The sequence below is a fragment of the Poromitra crassiceps genome, assembly GCF_964638095.1.
Source record: "Poromitra crassiceps genome assembly, chromosome: 1".
NCBI lineage: Eukaryota > Metazoa > Chordata > Actinopteri > Beryciformes > Melamphaidae > Poromitra > Poromitra crassiceps.
The window spans coordinates 49,957,280-49,984,247 of NC_139623.1; the positions used below are offsets into that span (position 1 = coordinate 49,957,280).

General features: G+C 42.8%; 1 protein-coding gene across 2 annotated transcripts in view; it reads right to left on the reverse strand.

Annotated features, from left to right (window-relative positions):
* Positions 1–24,262, reverse strand: part of LOC310774082 (hexokinase-2-like) — a 58,049-nt gene extending 33,787 nt beyond the window's left edge. The window contains exons 1-3 of one of the 2 annotated variants that reach the window (XM_083634141.1): positions 24,129–24,262; positions 18,041–18,152; positions 2,466–2,628 (exon numbers count right to left, since the gene is read on the reverse strand). In XM_083634141.1, coding sequence (XP_083490267.1) covers positions 2,466–2,628; positions 18,041–18,082 — 205 coding nt within the window. In that variant the 5' untranslated portion in view covers positions 18,083–18,152; positions 24,129–24,262. Of the gene's footprint in view, positions 1–2,465; positions 2,629–18,035; positions 18,153–24,128 lie in introns of both variants that reach the window. The other variant, XM_083634140.1, reaches the window with a different exon arrangement.
* Positions 24,263–26,968: the final 2,706 nt, after the last annotated feature.

Sequence of the window (26,968 nt, forward strand, 5' to 3'; positions counted from 1 at the left end):
AAAAAATCTCTCTTTTTTAGCACTCTTTCTAACTATAAATCCACTTCTGTTTTAATTTCCTCTCTTGCCCTCTTTTCACCACACCGCGGACACTGTGTGCACTGTAAAAATAAACAACGGTGGTGTTGTGTTATGTTGTTTTGTTGAAATGTTACGGTAATACGGTAAATGGGAGCTTCCTCAAACAGCCATCTCTTTCCCGACAATCCCCTCTGTGCGTGACCACTTACATATGGTAATTACGGTAAGCAAACGGCCACAAGCCCATCAACTCCCTCCCCCGACTACCAGGAGAAAATCACAAACTTCGGCGAATTCACACAAAGGAAGATCAAGGAATATTCCATCGAACCGGAGCAGATCATAAATATGGATGAAGTGCCTTTGACGTTCGACCTGCCACTCACTCGGACTGTTAACAAGAAGCGCCCTGGAGGATTCTTTCACCAAAAAAAAGCTTTGCTCGTTCTCGACAGCATGAGAACGAGCAGTAGATGATCATGAGGTGGTTTTTCAGACGTGTCGATATAGCAGTTTATCGCAAAAGTGTAATGGAAACACATTTTTCGCATTTGCACGTCATGTGACCCATATTATCCCTTGGAAAAGGAGCGGAAAATAAGTTTGGTAAGTAAGGTTCGATAGCCGTGTCAAAACCTCCGCAGCAAGTGGAAAACTTTGAAGCAACGCTACCTAGCAGAAAGACGAGTGTTGTGCAAAAGCGTAGCCGGGCAAATTAGATAATGTTTAATGGCAGAAATCGGTCCATGGTGACAGCAGGCTGCCTGTGTGCGCGCATTTGGCACAGCGGCGAGATGAGAGGATGAAAAGCACACACTGGTGCGGTGGTGCTGTCTGAAGTGAATACAGTGACTGTGAGTAGGCTAATACATTGCACACGTTTCAGGTGCAATTATAGAACCAAATCAGCCTTTTCCCCCCTCCATCTCTAAATCGGACCAGTTGTAGGCTATTAGGCTACCTTTTTTCCTCTGCCTGTCGCGCTGACTGCATTCACGCAGCCAGCAACATTTTGCGACTCATTTTCTTTTGAATTGATAATCAGGCTCGTTTATATGCATTGTAACTTCATGTTGGGATTTCCATTGACCATTGGTTGGATTTGAGCATGCAGGGGACGGGATATGGGGCAGATCCCCGTGCGTAATCACTGTGGCAGCTGCTGCAACGGGGAATCACTCAAACGCAACTTCAATGGAAACGCCTACAAGTCGCAATTGTACATTGTCGAAGTTGTAGAAATATCGCAATTCTTTTGCGAAAAACTGTAATGGAAACACAGCTATAGATGAAGAGGAGTTCGTTGGTTTTGAGTGACAATGAAGGAGAGAGGAGAGTGGTTGACGAAGCCACCCTGAACCTGTTCGTTTCCGACACTGAAGATGAGGACTTTGGTGGTTTCAGTACGCAGGAAGAAGAGAAAGACGAGGATTAGTGACTTGACTTCTCTGGTTACAGGTTTGCTGCACATATAGCCTATTGTTGTGTGATTTTGTCTGGGGATTAGTGACCTGACTTTTGTTTTGTTTTGTTGAAATGTTAATAAATGGGAGCTTCCCCAAACAGCCATCGCTTTCCCGACATTCCTCTCTGTGCACGAACCCTTTCATATGGTAATTAAACATCAAAACACCCGCGGCTTATAGACCGGTGCGGCTTATAGAAGAAAAAAATAGTCAATTTTGGTCCCGCGGCTTATACACCGGTGCGTCTTATAGTCCGGAATTTACGGTACTCACTACCAATCTGCCTCTCTTGGCAGAGCTGGTTAACAGGCCTTTATACCGGGGAGTGAGTTTAACCAACCTACTCACTACCACTCTGCCTCTCTTGGCGGAGCTGGTTAACAGGCCTTTATACTGGGGAGTGAGTTTAAACAACCTACTCACTACCACTCTGCCTCTCTTGGCGGAGCTGGTTAACAGGCCTTTATACTGGGGAGTGAGTTTAACCAACCTACTCACTACCACTCTGCCTCTCTTGGCAGAGCTGGTTAACAGGCCTTTATACTGTTGGAGTGAGTTTAACCAACCTACTCACTACCACTCTGCCTCTCTTGGTGGAGCTGGTTAACAGGCCTTTATACTGGGGAGTGAGTTTAAACAACCTACTCACTACCACTCTGCCTCTCTTGGTGGAGCTGGTTAACAGGCCTTTATACTGGGGAGTGAGTTTAACCAACCTACTCACTACCACTCTGCCTCTCTTGGCGGAGCTGGTTAACAGGCCTTTATACTGGGGAGTGAGTTTAACCAACCTACTCACTACCACTCTGCCTCTCTTGGCAGAGCTAATTAACAAGCCTTTATACTGGGGAGTGAGTTTAAACAACCTACTCACTACCACTCGGTTACATTATCAAACTCTAAAAACTGACTGAAACTTGAGAGATAGCACACACAAACAAACACCGGGAGGCTGCCGACCAAACGGTGAAACGGTACCTGTCCCGTCCGGCGTGGCCCGCACAAAAGTGGGCAGCATCTTGACGGGGGCACGGCGGTGAGTGTGCTTCCCCAAACCTCGGATGAAGTCCTTCTTCAACCTGGAAGAAACACTCTTCAACTGCTCCACTGACAGACGGAACGGCTGCAAGCACTCCTCTACCTGGAGAGAGAGAGATAGGGAGGGGAGAGAGAGGGAGGGAGAAGGAGAAAGAAGAGAGAAAGAGAGAGAGAGAGAGAGAGAGAGAGGGGCCTTTAGATGTGGGTTCTGGTGACTTGGTCTTGACTCTGATGACTTGAAAACGTCTCTAAAGTCTTGACTTGAGATCTTGTGTTTGTGTAAATGACTCAGATTGAAAGTGTTGATTTGTTCCAGCAGACGACTGAATTTAGATTCTGTTTTCTGAATTTGTTTGGAATGATGAAATGTATTGATGTTGAAACTGATTATTGAAATGAAACTGATGATGGTCTTATCAAGTTTTTACCCTATTAAAACCATATTGCATTGAAAAGTCCTGATATTTCATTTTCTTTTAGATATTAAATTGATACTGGACTATTTGTTGTGACTTGACTTGCTGTTCTACATTGAGACTTGGGACTTGACTTGAGACTTGTGCCTCAAGACTGACGGACTCGAGTGAACTTGACTCGGTCACACCTCTGCTGCCCATATGAAGTAAAGTGATCCGTGATCACTGATCAGGATGTTAGAACAGTTGTAACATCAGTTATCCACAAGATGGCAGTGCTGTCAGCATTTCCTACAAACCTCCATGATGTCAAACCTACTGGAAATGGTATCAAAGACTGACTTCTACAGTACTTCTACTTACAGCTGAGAAGCTTCTTAACTAAACATAAAGATTTGAGTCAAATAAAAAATCTCACTGAAATAGACAGATTCTGGATAAAGGTGCAGACAGAGAATATGTTGTGCAAAATTACTTCTAGACTGTATGAGGTGTTTTTATCCATGGACCAAAATAACTATAAAAGAAAGATGGGAGACTAAATTAGAACAGGAAATACCGGTAGATATCTGGAAGAATGTAGGTTCGGAGGCACACCTAGTCACATGCTCAAATTCCTGTTGATAATTCAGGTTCTTTAGAACACCACATATAACAGCTAAGACAAATCCTTCCATATCTAGTAACTGCTGGAGAAACTGTGGGGCACAGGTGGGCAACTATATACACATATTTTGGTCATGCTCAAACAGTGCTCAAACTTGGAAAATTACTGGAATTACATATTTCGATCTGTCAGAGAAATACTGCATATTGACATCCACAAGCCCCAAGACTCGCTCTGTTGGGAATGACACCGGACGGGATAGAAGGAAGGAATTCAAATTATCTTCTTCAAATCTTACTCACAGTAGCAGTGAAATGTATCACTTTGAACTGGTTAAAGCCCAACCCCCCCACTTATAATGTGTGCTTACAAAAATGATGGGACGTGTATGAAATGGAGCAAATAACATAAAATAACTCACTGAGACTTCAAAACCATACATTTGCTAAAAGGTGGAGCCCTGTGATGACGCTGTTAAGGCAATAAGATAAGCTCTTACCTCACTTCGGACAGGGTTTTGTTTGTTTTTGCTTTTTAGTTCTCTTATTTTCTTAATTTTCGCTTTCGTTGTATAAGATGTGCATTATTGTTTAATCCATGTATGTACTATGAATGGGAATGGGTGATTGTGTGTGTGTGTGCGTATGTGTGTGTCCTATGAATGGGAATGGGTGATTGTGTGTGTGTGTGCGTATGTGTGTGTGTACTATGAATGGGAATAGGTGATTGTGTGTGTGTGTGTGCATGTATGAGTGTTTGGATGTAGAACAACGTAGATTGCCATCCAGGGGTGTTTGAATAGAGCGCTTGTGTGTGCATAGGTGAGAGTATATGGATGTAATATATCGTCCATATCCGTATGAAACTAAAGTGGACGATCATTGTTTTCATTACTGTTTAATTTGTTTATTGTTCATGTTACTGTGTTTGAATTGCTGGAATGAAAAAAAGTTAAAAAAAATACAGCATGTAGTACATGTGTTGTTGTCGGGGGAGGGGGGGGGGACCTTGTATCTCTATAACTCTTCAGGCACTAAGAGAATCAACTTTGTTTTTAGCTTGATGCTGATGCATTTTGACATGGTTTTCGCACTAATGCAATGCACTCGAGAGTTGGGTTGGACCACGGTTAATTTCAATGTGAATGGTAGTGGTATTAGTGTCCCTAGGTACAAGCAAGGCTAAAAAGAAGTAGTATACAGCAGAAGAACTGACATCAAGCAAGGCCTCCTGGATTCTGTTTGTTTAAGGCTAAAAAGATGTACTGTTTTGAGCAAGCACTTACAGATTTTAATGTGTGAATATTGTCGCTAAATAGAGTACATTTTAGAATGGGGATTTCAGTTAAAATTGAACTCCAATTTAACTTAAAGGAACAGCACACCCTAAGATCCAAAATAAATAGATTCCCTCTCACCTGTAGTGCTATTCATCCATCGATATCGTTTTGTGTTAGTTGCCTGAGTTTTGGAGATATTGGGCCCTATCGTTGCAATCGGCGTAGAAACTGCGTTTAAGGCCTAGCGCTAGGCCGCCTAGCGCAGTAAGTGGGTGTGGACCAGCGCACTCGCTATCTTGGTATCAGCGCTACACTCAGCCTCAACCATTATAACCACGCCTTTTAAGCGTAAAATTATGCATAGTCCGCTCATTGGAGAATTCCAGTAAAGAGTCACACGCTTGCCTTTTAAGCTCCAATTCCTGGACAAATCCGGTAAAACCAGACAAAGCCAAGTGCTCTGCCCCCCCCCCCTCCCTTCATCCAGTCTGTCTGTCTCCATATATAGGCTATTATTCCATATTATTATGCTTCTCAAACCAATCTAACTGCAGTTTAAATACTGCAAGCATGTAAATACCCTACACTATAGCAAGATCAAAGTGAAAAGAATGTTCTAAATGCATCAGCTAGAAAAATATAGCCTATTAGATTGGTGAAAGTTTGTCCAGAAAGATATCATTTTCTCTCGCCTGCTGCAGGAAGGATGATGCACATAAATATACTCTACATTATGTAAAGTCATTGCATAAATGTGTTTTTATTGTAAAACTAAATGTGAAGTAGGGCAAAGTTATTGGAGCGGACATCACAGTATAGCAGATGACAGTAGAAGCGCGTTCCGCTGTCACTTATCTAAATCACGTTAAATCGACAAGGGGTATATACAATATAGGCCCAGGAGGACATATATGTTTCACATAGGGTGGTGTTTTCATTTCGATGTTTTATTTGGTCCAATATTGAAATGTTCTACAATTGCAGGTTGTGTTACCATTACACATTATTTTGGGAGCATGTAACCATATATTTTGGCTCATTTGGTTGCTATTTAGTAGCGAAATGGAGTACCACAATGCATGCTGGGACATGCCAGGCAGTGAACTTACAACTTATTTTTCCTATGGGAAGTGTGTTGTGTCTGTCTGAGCGAGGGAGTCAGAGAGAGAGAGTCGTATTGTGCCTGTCAGACTGAGGAGAGAGGGAGAGAGTGACACAGAGAAGGGTGACAGAGGGGAGCCAGAGGGGAGCGCTCCACGCAACCAGCGCACTGAATAGGCCTGGTTTTCAAAAGCGCAAAGCGCTAAATTTACGCCAGGTGGGAAGATAACATTAGGCCGATATTTAACGCCGAAATGCCCATTCTCACCCATTCAGGGAGTGCGCCACGCCCATTCGGCCTAAAGCGCATTTGGCAGCGTAAAGCCATATTGATATCTTCCCGAGGCAGGCGCAAGGCACGTTTTTTAGCGCCGAAGGCCTGTGGGAGAATAGGGGCCATCGTCCGCAGATTTTCTGCCTTCTCTCCAATACAATGTAACTGGATGGCACTCGGCTTGTGGTGCTCAAAGTGCCAAAGAAATACATTTTAAAAACTCAACAGCAATGTCTCTTTCCAGAAATCATGACCCCGTTACTCAAGATAATCCACAGACCTTGTTGAGTGATTTCTGGAAAATTCCTGGAAAGAGACAATGCTGTTGAGTTTTTCAAATGTATTTTTTTTGGTGCTCCGAGCACTGCAAGCCGAGTATCGGCCGATATCTCCAAATCTTAGGCAACTATCCCAAAACGATAAAGATGGATAAATAACACTACAGGTGAGAGGAAACATATTTATTTTGGATTTTAGGGTGAGCTGTCAATTTAAATGCATGAAATAAGGTGTGTGGTTAACACAAGCTTATGGGAGTGGACATTTGTGTTCAGCAGGATCATCTTCACAAACGAGAACCACTTTTATTACTTTTGAAGCGTTTTCTGCAAATCGCGTTTAAAAAGAAAAATGCATTTACGCTTCAAAAGTCATAAAAGTGGTCCTCGTTTGTAAAGATTATCCTGCTGAACACAAATGTCCCATTAAGCTTGTTTTAACCACAGACCTTATTCCATGCATTTAACGGAAATCCCCATGCTAAAATCCCATAGCCTTTTCCCCTTACGAACCAGCATGGTGGCAATTTGCTACTTCTGACTCCTTCCTGCGGTACTCTATGGAGACTGTTGATTCTTCTCCTCCTCTTAAACCAGATGAACGCTGAAAAGCTGGTATTTTCCTGCCGTTGTGTGTTAGGATCCTCTGGAGATCACAGCCACAATGAATACACCACACCACCTTTCTCTTCCTCTTCCCTTCAGGCCGGAAGAACACCGTAAACTCTGTCCAACCTCTCCAGTGCAGCAGACACAGGGTCTGTGTAGTGTAGTGTGAGGCTCTGACTACACTTTCAATGGTCCCAAACCAAGGGGAACCTTTCTTTTGTAGCATTTCTGCATTTGGTGTGTTTTGGTTCACTCTCACAAGTGAACCAGGGCATCTAAACAAAAGTCATTAAGTAGCTTCTTTATTGGTAGCGTGAGCAGATCCCAGCAAACCAAATGTGGGACAAAGAATATGTTTGTGTGGAATATGTTACCAATGCTGAGTAAGGCTGCAACTGCAACTACCAATTATTGTCATTCTCCATTAATCTGTTGATTATTTTTAGACTAATATAAAGAATAAATCATGAAAAGAAATGAAAAGTTATAATAAATCTGCCCAGGAGGCACTCTTCACTCCATTTCTTATTTTGTAATGTTATATTCTTCAAAAGGTGGGTTATCATTCATTCATTGCATCATTATGCTGTAGTTTTCTCTTGCAGTTTTCTAAGCAAAATGTTGTAGTCAGGTAAAGGGGGTACTTGGATTTAGAAATCAGGGAAAGGGGTACTGAAGCCAAAGCAGTTTGAGAATCACTGATCTATCGGGGCTCCGCCTACGTTATTTCAGCAGCACGCACATTAAGCGGCCACTATTGGTGGTTTTGTGAATGCATAGTGGCAACTGTGAAGTTTGGAGGAGGGGCTTTAGTGAAGTGAGGTGTGAAATCTACAGTGCACAATGACTTTCTAGACCATGGTTGAAGTCCAGCTTTGTGGCAGCAGTTTGAAGGAAAGCCCTTTCCTGTTTGGGCATTACGATGACCCTGAACCACAAGTCACAAGAGACGCTGGGCGGCACATTTTGTTCTAACTCACAAACAGAACAAAGCATTTGTTTGGAGCACACAGACTTGTATTTAAAGTCGAGCTGAACCCAAAAATGACTTTTATTTTCTTTTAGTTCAAATACCTGGGTATGCAGTGCACCTATTTAACTCATTGAGTGCCAGCCACTTTTGAAAGACGGATGCTCCCAGTGCCAGCCCTTTCAGAGCGTTTTCAGTGATTTCTCGAGGCCCACAGAATATTGTGTGATATTACTATGTAAACACCGAACACGCCCAAAGAACGATGAGACTCTATTGTATCATCAGCAAAAAAAAGTTTATTGATATCATTTTCCGTTCTTTAGTTATCAGCCAGAGAAGATAGGTTGTTTTCAGCAAAAACAGACGTTTCAAACTAGAAGCTGAGATAATCAGCCTTTTGTGAAATGAAGCATTTCAAGCACATCACTGACTCTGAAGCTAATATTTTCTGATGTAGTGACACCTCAAAAATAATTTCCTCAAATAAAACAGCGAAAACAAAGGAATTTTGTTTGGCAAAATAATATTTTTTAGCTGCAACCAGCAGCGCTGGCCCCTGCGTGCGCAGACCCTACACCGGCGATCCTCAAAGTCCGGACTCCGGTCCGCATCCGGACCGAGACGGCCTCCTATCCGGACCGAGCCCTATAACCTACAAATCATTGATAACTTATATTTTCACGGAGCATTTCTATTTTAACCGTCACATGCTTTTATAGTATTTACGGTACTACTGGTTTATCTGCCAGGAAGCTCACAGACCAATGCATGCGCTGTAAATCATCACACGTGATGCTACTCGGCCAATCAAATAAGCGAATCGTTTCTCTCTTTTGCTTCGAGTGGTGCTGCGAGACACACGGACGGAGGGGAGGCGACGCGAGGCGAGAGATACTGAGATAGTAATTTCACATGGTGTGCTCAAAAGAAACCACTCTTACACGTCCATTCATTGTTCTTATGGGCAGATCAAAACCAGTATGTCTCGTGTGAAGTGCGGTGCGATCCTGACCGGTCTATGGAAGCGCCACACACAAGCAAACATGCATACACACACCAGGGCACACTCACTGCCCAACGCAACAGCATGCGAGGTTGATCGACAGACAGACAGACAGACAGACAGACAGACAGATAGATAGATAGGGAGCTCACTTCTCTCAAGAGAAAAGGTTGTTTGTTGGCTGAGAGTGTTAAATGTGAAATGGAGTGAAGAAAAGGGGAAACTTATTTATCTTTAATTAAAGCACTTCATTTTAAGATGCACATTTTTCCAAAGCACTCTTGTTTGTTATTTTTAAATGCATTATTTTACTTGAAATGAGAAAATATACTTTATTTATTATAGTAGGCTAGTTATGTATAATTAATCCAGTTAAATATGAAAACTGTAAATAACCATTGTTGATGTTTATTTTGATTTAACAGTCAGTTGTTGACTACATACAGACATTGTACCATTAGGCTACTTCAATCATTGAGTTCAATGGCACTGAATCATAGCACAAGCTACGTTAGAATGTTCCGGACCTTTGCTTGAGGACATTTTCTCTAACTGGACCTCTTTGAATTTTAATTGAGTGCCCCTGCCCTACACTTTCTTGCTGGTCTTGATTTACTGCTGGTGGGCATCAGATATTCTAGCTTCCCAATCTGTCCATCAAGCCTGCTGTCTGGGTCTGTCTGGGTCGGTGTTGTATGCTGCCCTGCGTGCCCATTGTGCTCATTGGCACTCTACGTTACACTATTTGAATTGACGACTATAGTCGTCATTGGCACTCAATGAGATAATAATGTATGCAAAACAAATCACAACAATCTAATTTCTTTAGTTTTTCACACTTTTTCACATTTTTCAAGATTTTATTGATAACAGTAATGTACAGTTTGCTGACGTCACCTAGTACTATCAAATTTCTACCCCATTTCAACCAATCATATCACGACGTGCAGCTGTCAATTAAATCTTCATTTCAGGATAATCTTCTCTTCCAAATGAAGTAGAGAATGGCGCCTAGTGCGTGTCATCTGGCAGAATTCCTATGCCATAAACTAACTACTAACTTGGCCAATTGTTAGAAACATGAACAAAAAGCAAAAACTATAATCTCTAAGAATGCAAAGAAATGTAACTGGCTCGTTAAAACGCGCATTCCAGGGATATCGTATTTACAGCAGCGATAATGGCGCGCGCATCCAAGAGCTTGGTTGTCAGGGGTCGCACCTCAGAGATTCCAGGCCGGCGGGCTGCACTCTCCGCTCGGCAACACGAAGGCAGCTGGCTGCCTGCGGCTCACTGAGCTCCACTCAGCCACTAACCTCGCGTCACCAAGCTCTTCCCGAGGGGAGTGCCACAACACACTGAATCCCACTCGATTTGGAGGCGGAACACGCCAGGATTGGCCAAAGCCTGATCCAGTCCCCAGAATTATCAAATAAAATCATCGACATGATACTATGACCCGCCTCTCAACCTGTCATCTTAGACAAACTATGTTTTCAGTCTGAAACGGACTCATATGCACGTGACGAACGGGTTCGGTTCGACTTTAAGGCTGCTATCATCCCAATATATTGAATACCAACATTCGGGATCGGTGCATATTTCCTGCTCATCTCCGCAGCTCAAGGCATTTTTCATTTGGTTTATGAACACTATAAACTCTCTCTCCTCTGTTTTGTGGGATGCATTATGAGATGAGATGAGATGAGATAAACTTTATTGTCCCAGGAGGGAAATTTGTCTTGGGCAAAAAGTGCTTGTACCAACATCGGTGTAACAGACACAGTTTCCAGAGGCATGTCTTATTTCCATTGGCATGTCTGCTCATGCCTCGTCTCTCGTTCTCTCTCTCTCTCTCTCTTGCATTAAACTCATTCTTTCACTCTCTTTTTCAATCAAATTCTTGTTACACCGCCCTCTTTTGTTTTTCTCATTCTCATTGTCTGTCTTTCTTTCATTATTGTGCTTGCTGATAGGCAAGCACAATCTTGGAATCTCTCATACTTCTTTATTATTGTGCTTGCTGATAGGCAAGCACAATCTTAGAATCTCTCATACTTCTCCTTATTATTTATTTATTTATATTTTCTTGTTCCCAAAGGTTTGCTTCGCCATTTCTCCTACCGTTTTCACCCTACATAGACATGTAAGACGTCAAAACGTGCGGAAAAGCGTTTTCCCCCCGCTATTTCTCCTTCAAATTTTGCCCGATCTTCACCAAACCACATCACACAGCGTGTGTGGACTGTCCTGCACAAAACTTATCACACGTTTTTTTTTAAATGTCGCACCGTTGCGATATAATCGACTTCCGAAGTTGTGTGGGTGGGGCCTATTTCACAAAACCGCCATAACTCCGGACCACATTGTTCGATGGGAACCAAACTTGGTCCAGGTGTGCACGTATGTACTCTGAGCTGATATTTTTTTTTTTTACCATTTCGCCTATAGGGGGCACTATAGCAACATTAGGGACCTGTATCTCACAAACCGTAAGAGCAAACTGTTCCCAAATTGGGTACATAGGTTCACTCTTCTACTCTGGCCTAAAACATTACACCGATTGACCTCATTGTGGTGCTATAGCTGCCCTCTTTACCTTTTGGTTCGTAAGTTTGGAACCGCAGCTTCTACGATCAAAATTCTTTCTGCCCTATCAACCAGTTAATACACCCTTGTAACCGCCTAAACACGTCCTAGCTACACATTGCCGATTGGGGCTGTATTTATACTGGATGGGAGGGCGGGGTCTAAGGCAGGGGCTTTGCAAGGGGGGCGGAGCGTCGCGCCACAGCAAGCACAATTCAATTTGCAATTCAAATTTAGCCCGTTCTAGTTCTTTTTCCATCTCCTTCCCTCCCCCCTCTCTCCTGGGTCTCTCTCGTCCCTGCATGCTGGTTCCTGCCTCTTCATTGTGTGTCATGGCCGACTTCATTCCTGCATTATGACTGTGATGCATTGCATCACCGTGTGTGTATCAAGTGACATGTTGTGCAATTTACATTATTCTGCAGAGGAGTCGTAAAGGGATATTTCACATTATTTTAAAGTGGACTAAAGGCTTATATCACCTATTTTACACTATTTTATGATGGATTATTATAAACGGTTTAGTCTATGTCTCACATTTTACATTATTCTACAGTGGACTATTAACAGTTTATGTCACACATTTTACAAATTGGCAGCTATTTTATAGTGGTTCAACAACACTTACATTATCTGCCTTGCGCTGTTGCACTTTAATTGAAAACATAGAATTTATTATTATTATTATTATTATTATTATTATTATTATTATTATTATTATTATTATTATTATTATTATGTGATATACATGGCTATTTCTCCTTTTCTTTGACTGGAAAGTAGTTCTAATATATTTTGATCACATACAGGTTTGGGAAGTAACTGATTACATCTAATGTGGTTACTGTAATCAGGATACAAAAATGTAATGTTTTGACTCTGAGGAAGACACTTGTGTTGAAATGTTAGTCTGTTTGCACCTATATAATTGCTTAACTTTGACCGTGTGCTCCAGATTGCTTCATTCATACAAGGTAACTGTAATCCCTTACAGTTACAGAAAAAAGTATGTAATCAAGATTACAGTTACCTTTAGTGAAACATTTGGATTACTAGCAGGATTACAATTTAAAATAAATGTATTGTATATTCAATTTATTGTATAATGTATATTTATCCAAGTGGCTGTGCGCTGTAAATATTGATTCTTCTTATTTTCTACTTTATGTTTGATAGTGCAAATAAATAAGACCTAAAAAACCTAAAACCCTGGAGAGAGAAAAACACACTTGAAAAAACACACAGCTCTTAACACATTGACTGCCAGCCGTTTTTTTCTTGCTGTAGATAGCTTCTGCCAGGGTTTTTTTTGAGGATTCTAGGCTCATTTTACAAGAGCCGAGGTTTCTCTTCTGTTACGACTTCGTGAACACCAATCATCTAAAAAGAACTAATAGAATGTGTGCTTTCTCTGTCTAAAAGAGTTAGTTTGTAGAGTTAGTAGTTATGTAAGCATTAGCAGTTGAATACAGCATGGTTTCAGCATCAGAAAAAATATTTAGAGATAAACGGCTTTTTGTGAAATTCGATAGAACAGTCACTTTAACCATTCATTTTTGGCATCAGTAAGACCTAAACAATAGTTTTGAACAGTAATTTCCTCCATAACAGCAGCAAACTTCCCTCTGCTCAACTCCTCCCTCCTGTGGGCGTTCTTTTTGGCTGCAGCGCCATGTCACAAGCACTTTCCTACCTTTGCAAATGCACTTTCTCATACTCTCGACCTCTCAAATAAATTTCTGAATAGAAATTAAATTACTCTAAATTATAGCGAAAAAGAAACAAAAAAGAATGGGTTGAAAATCCCATTCTAAAAGCCTTTTAGAATGGGATTTGTTTCCAATTTGGTGTCGGACTAGGGGGCAGTCCCCGCTTGTCACCAGTTTGCTTTGCTGCTGCTGTGCGGGTGTGAGCCTGTCTGTGCGGCCGCTCTTTGAGGAAGTCTGGTTAGACTCGCTCGCTTCTTGGAGTTTTGGTTGAGGGCTTTGATGAAGCTTTTGCGATTCTGGTCATATTTATGCTGCGTGTTTCAAAGTGTGTCCCACCCGCAATCCACTATGCAAATCTGCAATCCCGCACCGCCAGCAATCAGCGCGAAATGAAAGCGCCTTCGCCAATCCACCTTCATGAGAATGGCTTCAGTCACACTGCTTTTTGCTTGCCTTCCTCTAGTCAGGAAAGCACTGTCACCACTTAGTGGGTCGGTGGAATGGGTTGTACACGTTGTACACGTCCAATACCTATATAAGAGATGTAAAAGGGTTCGATGCACATCCCACCGTCAAAAACTACTACGACTACACTCGTCGCTGGCAATCAAGGTGTTAAAAAGGACCAGTGCACCCAAAAAATAAATGACTAGAAACCAGATCATATCAGTGCACTGTATCTGAAGATGGAAACATTGTTAGTTATTATTAATGAGAAACAGACACCACTAGATAGTTTGGCTGAACGCCTGCTGTAACCAACACATAAGGTCTGAAATGAGGAATACAGAGCTGTTTTTTGGAAAAAATGTCCTCCTGGCGAGCATGCCCCCGGACTCCAGTAGTGCAGGAAATTTGTTCAAAAGTAATCAAAAATTAACGGAAAGTAATCCGTTACATTGCTTTTATATTGTGATACTTAGATTATGTTACTGATTATAATGTTTAACAGGTAATTAGTAATTGTATCGGATTACATTTTTAAAGTAACCCTGATCACATAACAACAGTTTTCTCTTGGATTATGCTAATTAAAAAGCCTGTCTTGTCTTTGAGAGGATTATTAATTTTGAGTGATTATTGTTGGTACAGGGAAGCTAACTGTTAGCTCTTGGAAAACAGAGCAAAGCACAGAGACGTCATGAGATTCAGACACACCTGTTCTGTCTGTGTGACTTAAACTCTGAACGGCTGACGTGTCGCATTAAGGTAGTTGGCTTTGTACCACCTGACCTCCAGGTAAACTTAAAGCCTCCAGCTAAACACTTGTTACTTCAGCCTAAAGCCGACCTTACAGACACTGGAAACATAGCATCTGCAGATTTGGACTGACTGACTGACTGACTGGATGAATGAGACTAAATGAAACATGGTGTAGAAAATAACACAGGTTTCCACTTTGAAAATACATGCAATGTGTAGGCCCCTACTACGCCAAAGTCAAATTTTGCGTTCTCTGAGACTGGTGCATCTTATGCATGATATGAACACGCTCCCGCATAACCGGTAACCCAGTGGTTCCCAACCTTGGGGTCCCAAGTGGGCTTGCCTGAAAAGTTACACACCACACTCAATGTAAAACTCCTGAAGAGGATTAGGGCCATGTGAAAAATGTATTTGCGTTCTGAGTGTGTCAGGATTCTGAGAATACAGTCAGAATTCTGAAAATAAAGTTCAAATTCTGAGTTTAATGTCAGAATTCTGAGAAAAAAGTCAGAATTCTGAGTTTAATGTCAGTATTCTGAGATTAACAGTAACTACTGTACTTTACTGTGTCTGGAGGGCCTGTGTAATAATAATAAATAATAATAATTCATGAGACTTATAAAGCGCTTTTCAAGTACCCAAAGACGCTGACAATACGAGTCGACAAAAAGCAGATAAGAGAAACAGGAGAAATGCGGGAGAGGGAACAGTTAGAGAATAAAAGGGAGGTAGGCAGGGAGACATAGAAGGAGGGGGGAGGTGCCGGGTAGAAGAGGGGGGGAGAGGAGAGAAGGAGCAGGGAGGGGCGGGAGGGGTGATTATGGGTAGGGGAGGTTGTATGCCTGGGAGAACAGGTAGGTTTTTAGGTGGGATTTGAAGATGGTGACTGAGTGAAGGTGAGTCTCGGACGGGCAGGGGTAGAGAGTTCCAGAGACGGGGGGTTGCTCTGGAGAAGGCTCGATTGCCGAAGCTGCGAAGTTTGGATGGAGGAACGGTGAGTGGATGAGGAGCGGAGTGTTCGGGAGGGTCGATGGAGGACCGACAGGTATTGGGGCGCCAGTTTATGGAGAGCTTTGAAGGTGAGGAGGGTGAGTTTGAAGTCGATGTGTTGTTTGATGGGGAGCCAGTGGAGAGAGTGGAGGACGGGTGTGATGTGGTCCCATGACCGGGTTCTTGTGAGTAGACGGGCGGCTGAGTTCTGAACCATCTGGAGTCTATGGAGGGAGCGGGAGCTGATGCCGGTGAGGAGGGAGTTGCAGTAGTCTAGCCGGGAGGAGATGAAGGCGTGGATGAGGGCTTCAGCAGGAGGGGGGGAGAGGCAGTGTCTGATTTTGGTGATGTTGCGAAGATGGAAAAACGAGGTCTTGACAATGGTGCTGACGTGGGGATCGAATGTGAGGGTGGGGTCGAGGGTGAAACCGAGATTGCGGGCCAGGGGGAGGGGGTGATAGTTGTGTTACCAATGTTGACTGAGAGGGTCCGGTTTTGCTGAGTGTTGATTTGGTGAGAAGAAGTTCTGTTTTATTGCTGTTGAGTTGGAGAAAGTGTAGCTTACTGAGCATGTCTGGAGGGCCTGTTTACCTTACTGAGGGTGTCTGGAGGACCTGTGTAGCTTACTGAGGGTGTCTGAAGGACCTGTGTACCTTACTGAGTGTGTCTGGAGGACCTGTGTAGCTTACTGAGGGTGTCTGAAGGACCTGTGTACCTTACTGAGTGTGTCTGGAGGACCTGTGTACCTTACTGAGCATGTCTGGAGGGCCTGTGTAGCTTACTGAGCATGTCTGGAGGGCCTGTGTACCTTACTGAGTGTGTTTGGAGGACCTGTGTATCTTACTGAGTGTGTCTGGAGGGCCTGTTTACCTTACTGAGTGTGTCTGGAGGGCCTGTGTAGCTTACTGAGGGTGTCTGGAGGGCCTGTGTACCTTACTGAGTGTGTCTGGGGGCCTGTGTAGCTTACTGAGGGTGTCTGGAGGGCCTGTGTATCTTACTGAGTGTGTCTGGAGGGCCTGTGTAGCTTACTGAGGGTGTCTGGAGGGCCTGTTTACCTTACTGAGTGTGTCTGGAGGGCCGGTTTGCCTTACTGAGGGTGTCTGGAGGGCCTGTGTAGCTTACTGAGTGTGTCTGGAGGGCCTGTGTAGCTTACTGAGGGTGTCTGGAGGGCCTGTTTACCTTACTGAGGGTGTCTGGAGGGCCTGTGTACCTTACTGAGCATGTCTGGAGGACCTGTGTACCTTACTGAGCATGTCTGGAGGACCTGTGTATCTTACTGAGGGTGTCTGGAGGGCCTGTGTACCTTACTGAGCATGTCTGGAGGGCCTGTGTACCTTACTCAGAGCCGTATAATAGAAGAGTTCCGACATCTCCATTCACTCCAATGGACCAGTTTTTTTCCAGGAAGTAGAAAGTGGAACTCTTCAGTAAAAAAAGCAGCACTGTCGAGTTGCATCAAAATAGACAGTGTTGTACTTTGAAAGGGTTTTTCATCCCTTGAAATTAATCAAATTGTACATTATCGGCTTTATTTTAGCATACAAAAGTAGCGCGAGACCCATTCCTGACTGTTCATTGGCTAATGATTCTTGCATTTTGGTCCTCCGCTGACGCCACTCTCTTACTAGAGGACACTAACCTTACTGAGCATGTCTGGAGGACCTGTGTATCTTACTGAGGGTGTCTGGAGGGCCTGTGTACCTTACTGAGCATGTCTGGAGGACCTGTGTATCTTACTGAGCATGTCTGGAGGACCTGTGTAGCTTACTGAGCATGTCTGGAGGACCTGTGTACCTTACTGAGTGTGTCTGGAGGACCTGTGTACCTTACTGAGCATGTCTGGAGGGCCTGTGTACCTTACTGAGCATGTCTGGAGGACCTGTGTACCTTACTGAGGGTGTCTGGAGGACCTGTGTACCTTACTGAGCATGTCTGGAGGGCCTGTGTACCTTACTGAGCATGTCTGGAGGACCTGTGTACCTTACTGAGTGTGTCTGGAGGACCTGTGTACCTTACTGAGCAGGTCTGGAGGACCTGTGTACCTTACTGAGCATGTCTGGAGGACCTGTGTATCTTACTGAGCATGTCTGGAGGGCCTGTGTAGCTTACTGAGCATGTCTGGAGGACCTGTGTACCTTACTGAGTGTGTCTGGAGGACCTGTGTACCTTACTGAGCAGGTCTGGAGGACCTGTGTACCTTACTGAGCATGTCTGGAGGACCTGTGTATCTTACTGAGCATGTCTGGAGGGCCTGTGTACCTTACTGAGTGTGTCTGGAGGACCTGTGTAGCTTACTGAGCATGTCTGGAGGACCTGTGTACCTTACTGAGCATGTCTGGAGGACCTGTGTATCTTACTGAGCATGTCTGGAGGACCTGTGTATCTTACTGAGTGTGTCTGGAGGACCTGTGTAGCTTACTGAGCGTGTCTGGAGGACCTGTGTATCTTACTGAGGGTGTCTGAAGGGCCTGTGTACCTTACTGAGCGTGTCTGGAGGGACAATGTCCTGGTCCTCCACAGCATCTCCGCTCAGTCTAGCAAGCTTGGCTCTTGGAGGGCTATTTTCAGCCTGGGCCTCATCCATGCTGCTCATCTGGGAATTGAAAAGGTAAGTTATTGGGTTGTGATTGACTTCTATCAGCCACATGGAGGGAAAGTAAACATTGTTAATTTCCATATCGACATTGTAATGATACAAAGCTGGTTAAAAATCATTCAAATAAATGATCCTTTAAAGCAGGGGTTCCCAAACTTTTCCGACCAAGTAGCCTACCACTAGGCTATGTACAAAACCAAATTTCCCAGAGACCACTTCCACTGCGTATACCAAACCCCCCTCTCCTGCATGAAACAGAATTAGCTGATTGAACCATGCAATGGCTTTAGAAAGGCTAAATGACAACATACTGGTTCAACACGGACACACACACACGGACACACACACACACACACACACACACACACGGACACACACACGCCCCTGCCAACATTAGGCTGTGAAAACGAGGACCCATTTGAAAAAAAAATTTCACTCGTTTAGCCACCAACAAGCTAGCATGACATGGTGCCACTCGATGCCTTAGGTCAGTGGTACTCAACCTTGCCCCCAACTCAGGAGCCACACTGACAAAAACAAACGCTTTGAAAGAGCCACAATCCAAAAAAGTCCCTTTCCTCCCATTATTTTATTAGATTTTTATTTATTTATGTATTTATTTATGTATTTATGTATTTATTTATTTATTTATTTATTTATGTATTTATTTTAAGTAGGACTTAAGGAGCCGCATGTGGCTCTCGAGCCTCGGGTTGAGTATCACTGCCTTATACAGCCTCTGAAAGTTTTTTTTTTATATTTCCCGAATATCGTGATATTTCTGAAAATCGGCCCAAGCCGGCTACTCCTCAGGGTTAATGTGTCTGTAAAGACTCTTGTCTGTTAAAAAAAAATCTGCAGACCACTGCCACAGTTTGGGAACTAATGCTTTAAAGAACAGAGCAGGTCAGAAGACAGACTGGTCACTGGTGATGTCATTTTTTGGGGGCCAAATACATGGACTCTGGATCCTACCTTTTAATATAATGTCCATGTGGTTCCTCCAATATATTTCTCTATTTGTTAAGATGGACTCTGGTGGGTTTTGAAACTGTTGCAATCTGCACTTATTGGTGAAAGTATAATGTCAGCACACTCTGGACCTTCTTGAACTGGGCCAGATTAACGAGAATATCGCATCGGGGCGGGTGAGTGCCTGGGGGCACCACCCAATTTGCCTTGTTGGAGGGGGGGGCCCAGACATTCACACTTGTCTTTATAGGCATACTCTGGGGGGAATGCATACGTGGCCAAAATTAACTTTTCACAACTGTGTTCACCGCAGTCAGGCTTTTCTTAATCCTCCCTGCCTGTTATCTGCAAGGGTGAGAAATATTTTTCACAACTTCAAAGTTTGAAGAAGGAACTGACTTAACCACAGTTTTATTCACGTTTCGACGCATATCGTCATAAACTGTTCCCTAAGGAATGATCAGACTGCAATTCTCCCCCGGGCTCTTTTCACCGGTAGTTACAGGCATCTTGATGCTCTACTACTAATGACCGAATGAATGAAATAATGAAAAAAATAAAAAAGACTGGGCAATTGCCCCCTCAGGTTCAATGGGCATGACGCCTCTGCTGGGCCGCTCACCTGACTGCTTGCTGATTGTGAAGTCATTGCCTTATTTGGTTGTCTGTGGTGCTAAAGTGACATTATGCAGGCAGGGGTGTAGTGGAGGGTAAACCCACCGCTTTGAAATGAGGAAGAGAGTTTAATCACCTATTTTCAGATCAACTGTATCAATCAGGGAAAACAAGGTGGGTAAATGACTCACCTTGGATAGTTTACCCACCTCTGTATTTACCACTACACCCCCGCAGATTATATGTCTATATAATGATGTATTTACTAGTTTGTATTAGGGTTATGATTATGTTAGTCATGTTAGTAATGATTTGTATGGTGGAAACTACTATTAGCATGACGTCATGTTTTTGATATGAGTTGCATTCAGATATAATACTGTATAGCTCTGTGTGTAAAGCCTAAAATGGCATTCGTATGCTCAAGTCAATCTATGGTATGAAATAATGTGTTTGTTCCCTTACATTTGTCTGAAGTATGTGAGTTGTATTGTTTAAGTTAATGTAGATTTATAGCCTGGTTAAAACCATCCTGATAATCATCTCACATTCTGTTTCGTTGAGTTCACGTGAGGATGTTTCCGGCTTGTAAATTGGTGGCCTTTATTTGCATAGTAAATTTGACAGTTTTGCATGTCAAGTGGACAGATGGGGGAACTGCACGTGGCGTCACCCTCGGGCACCACATCCGGGCGGGCCTGTGAATACACATGCTCTGTTTGGGCCACGCCCGGTCAGCCTCGCATTACATTCACACACCTGACTGGGACTGAAACAGATGGAACGCAACATGTTTGACTCTGGGTTATTGGCAGTGGGCAAGACCACCCCCTTCCCTCTGATGATGCGGAAGTGAATTGAAAAGCTGTAGTTACTCGAATGGCCACTAGGCGTCGGGAGCAGTAGGCATTCCCCCCCATGTTAAAATGCCTGACTTTGTAACAGGATTAAACATCTTTCCAGTCAGGGGGAAAACACGGTTTTGGTCTATATAGCTAATTTCACCTTTTCATAACTGTAGGGGGGTATTTTTTTATATAACTCGCCCATTTGGAGTAAAATACATGATAGAAAAGGGGGTGATTGACAGATCGCCTATCCAGTGATCACGCAGAAATGAAGTGTAACAGGTTTATTATAATCTCTGAATGGAAGACGCATTTCAAACAACTGAAGTAAAACACCACATCTTTAGAAATAGTCGTGAGAAGGTGATGTCCCAACATGTCAGGGCATTCACAACACTGGCCAGAATGGGGTTTTAATGATCCAGCTCTAAGGAGGATCAGTAGTTCTAAAGTTTTTCCCAAAGCAACCAAACCCAAACCAGAGGCTAGGTAGAGTTAAACACACCACAGCAGCAATCAGGTCAACCAAACACAAAGCAGAGGCTAGATAGAGTTAAACGCACCACAGCAACAGTCAGGTAAACCAAACACAAAGCAGAGGCTAGATAGAGTTAAACACACCACAGCAACAGTCAGGTCAACCAAACACAAAACAGAGGCTAGATAGAGTTAAACACACCACAGCAACAGTCAGGCCAACCAAACACAAAACAGAGGCTAGAGTTATAAACACACCACAGCAACAGTCAGGTCAACCAAACACAAAGCAGAGGCTAGATAGAGTTAAACACACCACAGCAACAGTCAGGTAAACCAAACACAAAACAGAGGCTAGAGTTAAACACACCACAGCAACAGTCAGGTAAACCAAACACAAAGCAGAGGCTAGATAGAGTTAAACACACCACAGCAACAGTCAGGTAAACCAAACACAAAGCAGAGGCTAGATAGAGTTAAACGCACCACAGCAACAGTCAGGTAAACCAAACACAAAGCAGAGGCTAGATAGAGTTAAACACACCACAGCAACAGTCAGGTCAACCAAACACAAAACAGAGGCTAGATAGAGTTAAACACACCACAGCAACAGTCAGGTCAACCAAACACAAAACAGAGGCTAGAGTTAAACACACCACAGCAACAGTCAGGTAAACCAAACACAAAGCAGAGGCTAGATAGAGTTAAACACACCACAGCAACAGTCAGGTCAACCAAACACAAAACAGAGGCTAGAGTTAAACACACCACAGCAACAGTCAGGTCAACCAAACACAAAGCAGAGGCTAGATAGAGTTAAACACACCACAGCAACAGTCAGGTAAACCAAACACAAAACAGAGGCTAGAGTTAAACACACCACAGCAACAGTCAGGTAAACCAAACACAAAACAGAGGCTAGAGTTAAACACACCACAGCAACAGTCAGGTAAACCAAACACAAAGCAGAGGCTAGATAGAGTTAAACACACCACAGCAACAGTCAGGTAAACCAAACACAAAGCAGAGGCTAGATAGAGTTAAACGCACCACAGCAACAGTCAGGTAAACCAAACACAAAGCAGAGGCTAGATAGAGTTAAACACACCACAGCAACAGTCAGGTCAACCAAACACAAAACAGAGGCTAGATAGAGTTAAACACACCACAGCAACAGTCAGGTCAACCAAACACAAAACAGAGGCTAGAGTTAAACACACCACAGCAACAGTCAGGTAAACCAAACACAAAGCAGAGGCTAGATAGAGTTAAACACACCACAGCAACAGTCAGGTCAACCAAACACAAAACAGAGGCTAGAGTTAAACACACCACAGCAACAGTCAGGTCAACCAAACACAAAGCAGAGGCTAGATAGAGTTAAACACACCACAGCAACAGTCAGGTAAACCAAACACAAAACAGAGGCTAGAGTTAAACACACCACAGCAACAGTCAGGTAAACCAAACACAAAACAGAGGCTAGATAGAGTTAAACACACCACAGCAACAGTCAGGTAAACCAAACACAAAACAGAGGCTAGAGTTAAACACACCACAGCAACAGTCACGTAAACCAAACACAAAGCAGAGGCTAGATAGAGTTAAACACACCACAGCAACAGTCAGGTCATCTGATCTGACAGAAGAGAGGAGGCATTTCAAACACCAACGAGTTCACAGACTTTCTGTCTCTCAAAAGAATCATAATGGGCCTACAGATGAATCATAATGGGCCTACAGATGAATCATAATGGGCCTACAGATGAATCATAATGGGCCTACAGATTAATTATAATGGACCTACAGATGAATCATAATGGGCCTACAGATTAATTATAATGGGCCTACAGATGAATCATAATGGGCCTACAGATTAATTATAATGGGCCTACAGATTAATTATAATGGGCCTACAGATGAATCATAATGGGCCTACAGATTAATTATAATGGATCTACAGATTAATTATAATGGGCCTACAGATGAATCATAATGGGCCTACAGATTAATTATATTGGGCCTACAGATTAATCATAATGGGCCTACAGATTAATTATAATGGGCCTACAGATTAATTATAATGGGCCTACAGATTAATTATAATGGGTTTACAGATGAATCATAATGGGCCTACAGATTAATCATAATGGGCCTACAGATGAATCATAATGGGCCTATAGATGAATCATAATGGGCCTACACAGGGCCGCCGCACCCTATACGCAGAGTACGCAGACTGCGTAGGGCATCATGTACTCTTAAGGGCCTGCAAAAAAAAATAAAAAAAAAAAAAAAAATTGGTGCCCGCAGTCAGGCCACTCGCTGAACAGCAGGCCAGGCGCCGCCTACTGGTTTACTAGTGGTTTTATTACTTTATTCAGGGTTAAAGTGGGTGCATCTCATTGTAAAATTGGACTCGGCCCAAATTGGGCTTCAAACGGCCCAAATCTGGCTTCAACCGGCCCAAATCTGGCTTCAACTGGCCCAAATCTGGCTTCAAACGACCCCAAATCGGGCTTCAAACAGCCCAAATCTGGCTTCAAACGGGCCAAATTGGGCTTCAAACGGCCCAAATTTTTCGCCGCCATCCTTCGCCGGCGCCGGCACGCGCGTCCATGGTCTAAATGCAGGCAGTGGTTCTCAAGTGGGGTCGGGGGACCACCAGGGGTCCTTGAGGGAGTTTCAGGAGTCCCCATCAAAGTGATAAATACAAGAAGTAAACATAAGAAGATACATATATTAACATACACAATCATATCTAACAATAGCAATATTCTCAGATTTGAGTCCAAGAGATCAAATCCGAGCATGTAGCCTATGGGGGGTTCTAAATTGACTTTTAATCCTTCAGGGAGTGAAAAGGTTTGGGAGGAGCCCCCGCCCCTATCTGCCTGTAGCCTACAGTGCCATGAACAAACTTCTAAATGATATATTACTCTCAAACAGCGCTATATATTTATATATAGCGAGATCTTGAATTATCTTGAATGATCTTGAGATCTTGAATCTTGAATCTATAGTCGGCAGGAGGACAGAGTTTAAAAAACCAACAACTCACCTTGTTGCTGCTCTGCTTGCGTCCTGCGCTGCGACAGTGGAGTGATCAGCTTCCTTAATGAAAGGACAGTGCTGCTGACTGAAACACCCACTTGTGGAGGAGGGAGGTGTGATGATGTGGTGCAGTGTGTTTGCTCTCGGTCCCGGCAACAGGATGCATTTCGCGGTGACCCAACCCGTCATATTTAACCATATTTAACAACACACACAAAACAACACTCACACGCATGGAAAGCTGACACACACACAGCAAACAGACAGCGTGTTGTGACGTGTGTGTGTGTGAGAGAGCATAGGTTTAGTTGAAAAGGAGCCAGGGCGCGTGCTCTAGCTGCTCAGGTTTGCGGCAGGCAGCACGTGTCTGAGCGCAACGACCGAGAGAAGAGCTGCGCGCGTCACTTGCCACCCAGAAATGCGGAACTCCGCGGCAGTTAATATAGTAGGCTATGAGTTGTGCCAAACAAAGTTAATATCTCAAAAACTATACGCACATATATTTTGACATTCTGAGTGAGAGCAGTAGCTGAAGAGTTTGATGTAGGCTATAATATGTCGTGTTAAAGTTGTGTGAACTGTTGCAGTTTTTAAAATGTAAACAGAGTTAGATGGCTAGAGTCAGACACACAAGCCTCACGCCACTTGGGCTCCATCCATAGGGTTCCATTGCCGTTGCCACCCAGTGACGCGGTTTGTTTACCAAAATGCTGCTCGGCTGATCCCCTCGTATTGATCACGACTCGAGGGGAAATTGAGTCATGCTACAGTTGCTCACACTCCGATAGAGAAGAATATAAACATAGAAACGGTAACACTTTACAATAGGCCTACTGTAACACAAAAATTGGGTAGTTACTAAGGAACGAGTCAGGAACGAACCATTTGATTAGTTCATAAATAGTTAATAGGTAGTTCCTTAATGGTAGTTACTTAAGAACTGACCATTAGTTACCATGTTAACGAACCAGTAAGTAATGATTACTTCCTTAAAAAAATATGTTTTTTCTTTTTTTCTTTCGCTAGTTCATGAGTAGTTAATGGGTAGTTCCTTAATGACCCTTAATGGTAGTTCCTTAAAGATCCTTAATGGTAGTTACTTAAGAACTGACCATTATACCATGTTAATGAACGAGTAGCCTAAGTAATGATTACTTCCTTAATTTTTTCCCGCTAGTTCATGAGTAGTTAATGGGTAGTTAGCCTACTTAAGAACAGACTATTAGTTACCATAGTTGTTACTAGGGAATTAATCATTAGTTCATGATTACTTTACCATTAGTTACCATGTCTGTGCCCCCTCAAGTAAAGCAGGCTATCATACTTAGTTGTTACTAGGGAGTTCATCATTACTTCATGATTACTTTACCATTAGTTACCATGTTTGTGCCCCCTCAAGTAAAGCAGGCCATCATACTTAGTTGTTACTAGGAATTAATCATTAGTTCATGATTAGTTACCATGTTTGTGCCCCCTCAAGTAAAGCAGGCTATCATACTTAGTTGTTACTAGGGAGTTCATCATTACTTCATGATTACTTTACCATTAGTTACCATGTTTGTGAATTGTGCCCCCTCAAGTAAAGCAGGCCATCATACTTAGTTGTTACTAGGGAGTTCATCATTACTTCATGATTACTTTACCATTAGTTACCATGTTTGTGCCCCCTCAAGTAAAGCAGGCCATCATACTTAGTTGTTACTAGGGAATTAATCATTAGTTCATGATTAGTTACCATGTTTGTGCCCCCTCAAGTAAAGCAGGGCTTCATACTTAGTTGTTACTAGGGAATGCATCATTACTTCATGATTATCTTACCATTAGTTACCATCACCCTACCCTATAACAAATAAATACAAGCGTTGTTCCAGGTGAGGTTTGAACCCTTGGCCCCAAGAACGCAAGATTATTAGTCTCTACCAAATGAGCTATCTATTTGTTATAGGGTAGGGTGATTGTAACTAATGGTAAGATAATCATGAAGTAATGATGCATTTCCTAGTAACAACTAAGTATGTAGCCCTGCTTTACTTGAGGGGGCACAAACATGGTAACTAATGGTAAAGTAATCATGAACTAATGATTAATTCCCTAGTAACAACTATGGTAACTAATAGTCTGTTCTTAAGTAACTACCCAATAACTACTCATGAACTAGCAGAAAAAAATTAAGGAAGTAATCATTACTTACTGGTTTGTTAACATGCTAACTAATGGTCAGTTCTTAAGTAACTACCATTAATGATCTTTAAGGAACTACCATTAAGGGTCATTAAGGAACTACCCATTAACTACTCATGAACTAGCGAAATAAAAAATAAAAAATAAATGTTTTTTTAAGGAAGTAATCATTACTTACTGGTTCGTTAACATGGTAGCTAATGGTCAGTTACTAAGTAACTACCATTAAGGAACTACCTATTAACTATTCAGGAACTAATCATTAACTATTCATGAACTAATGGTTAGTTCCTGACTAGTTCCTCAATAACTACCCATTTTTTGTGTTACAGTATTGTAAAGTGTTACCATAGAAACATTAGGCTATACGAAGCATAGCAATATAGACCATAAAAAAACAATAGCTTATACACGAAAATTGACACAAATATGTACCTTCTCCCATAGGCGCCGATTTATGTTTCTGCCAGTGGGTGCCCGCCGTGAAAAAAAATTGGCCAATTGAAGCCAGATTAGAAGAATATTAACATTAAGATTAGACTGTTGTGATGTAATTATTCACTCGCCTTTTCTCACTCATCTCCATCTCCATGTCACCTCTCCCTGCCCTGAGTTAGGCCCTCTGATTACACAATTATGTTGTGCCCAGACAGACCAAACCAGTTT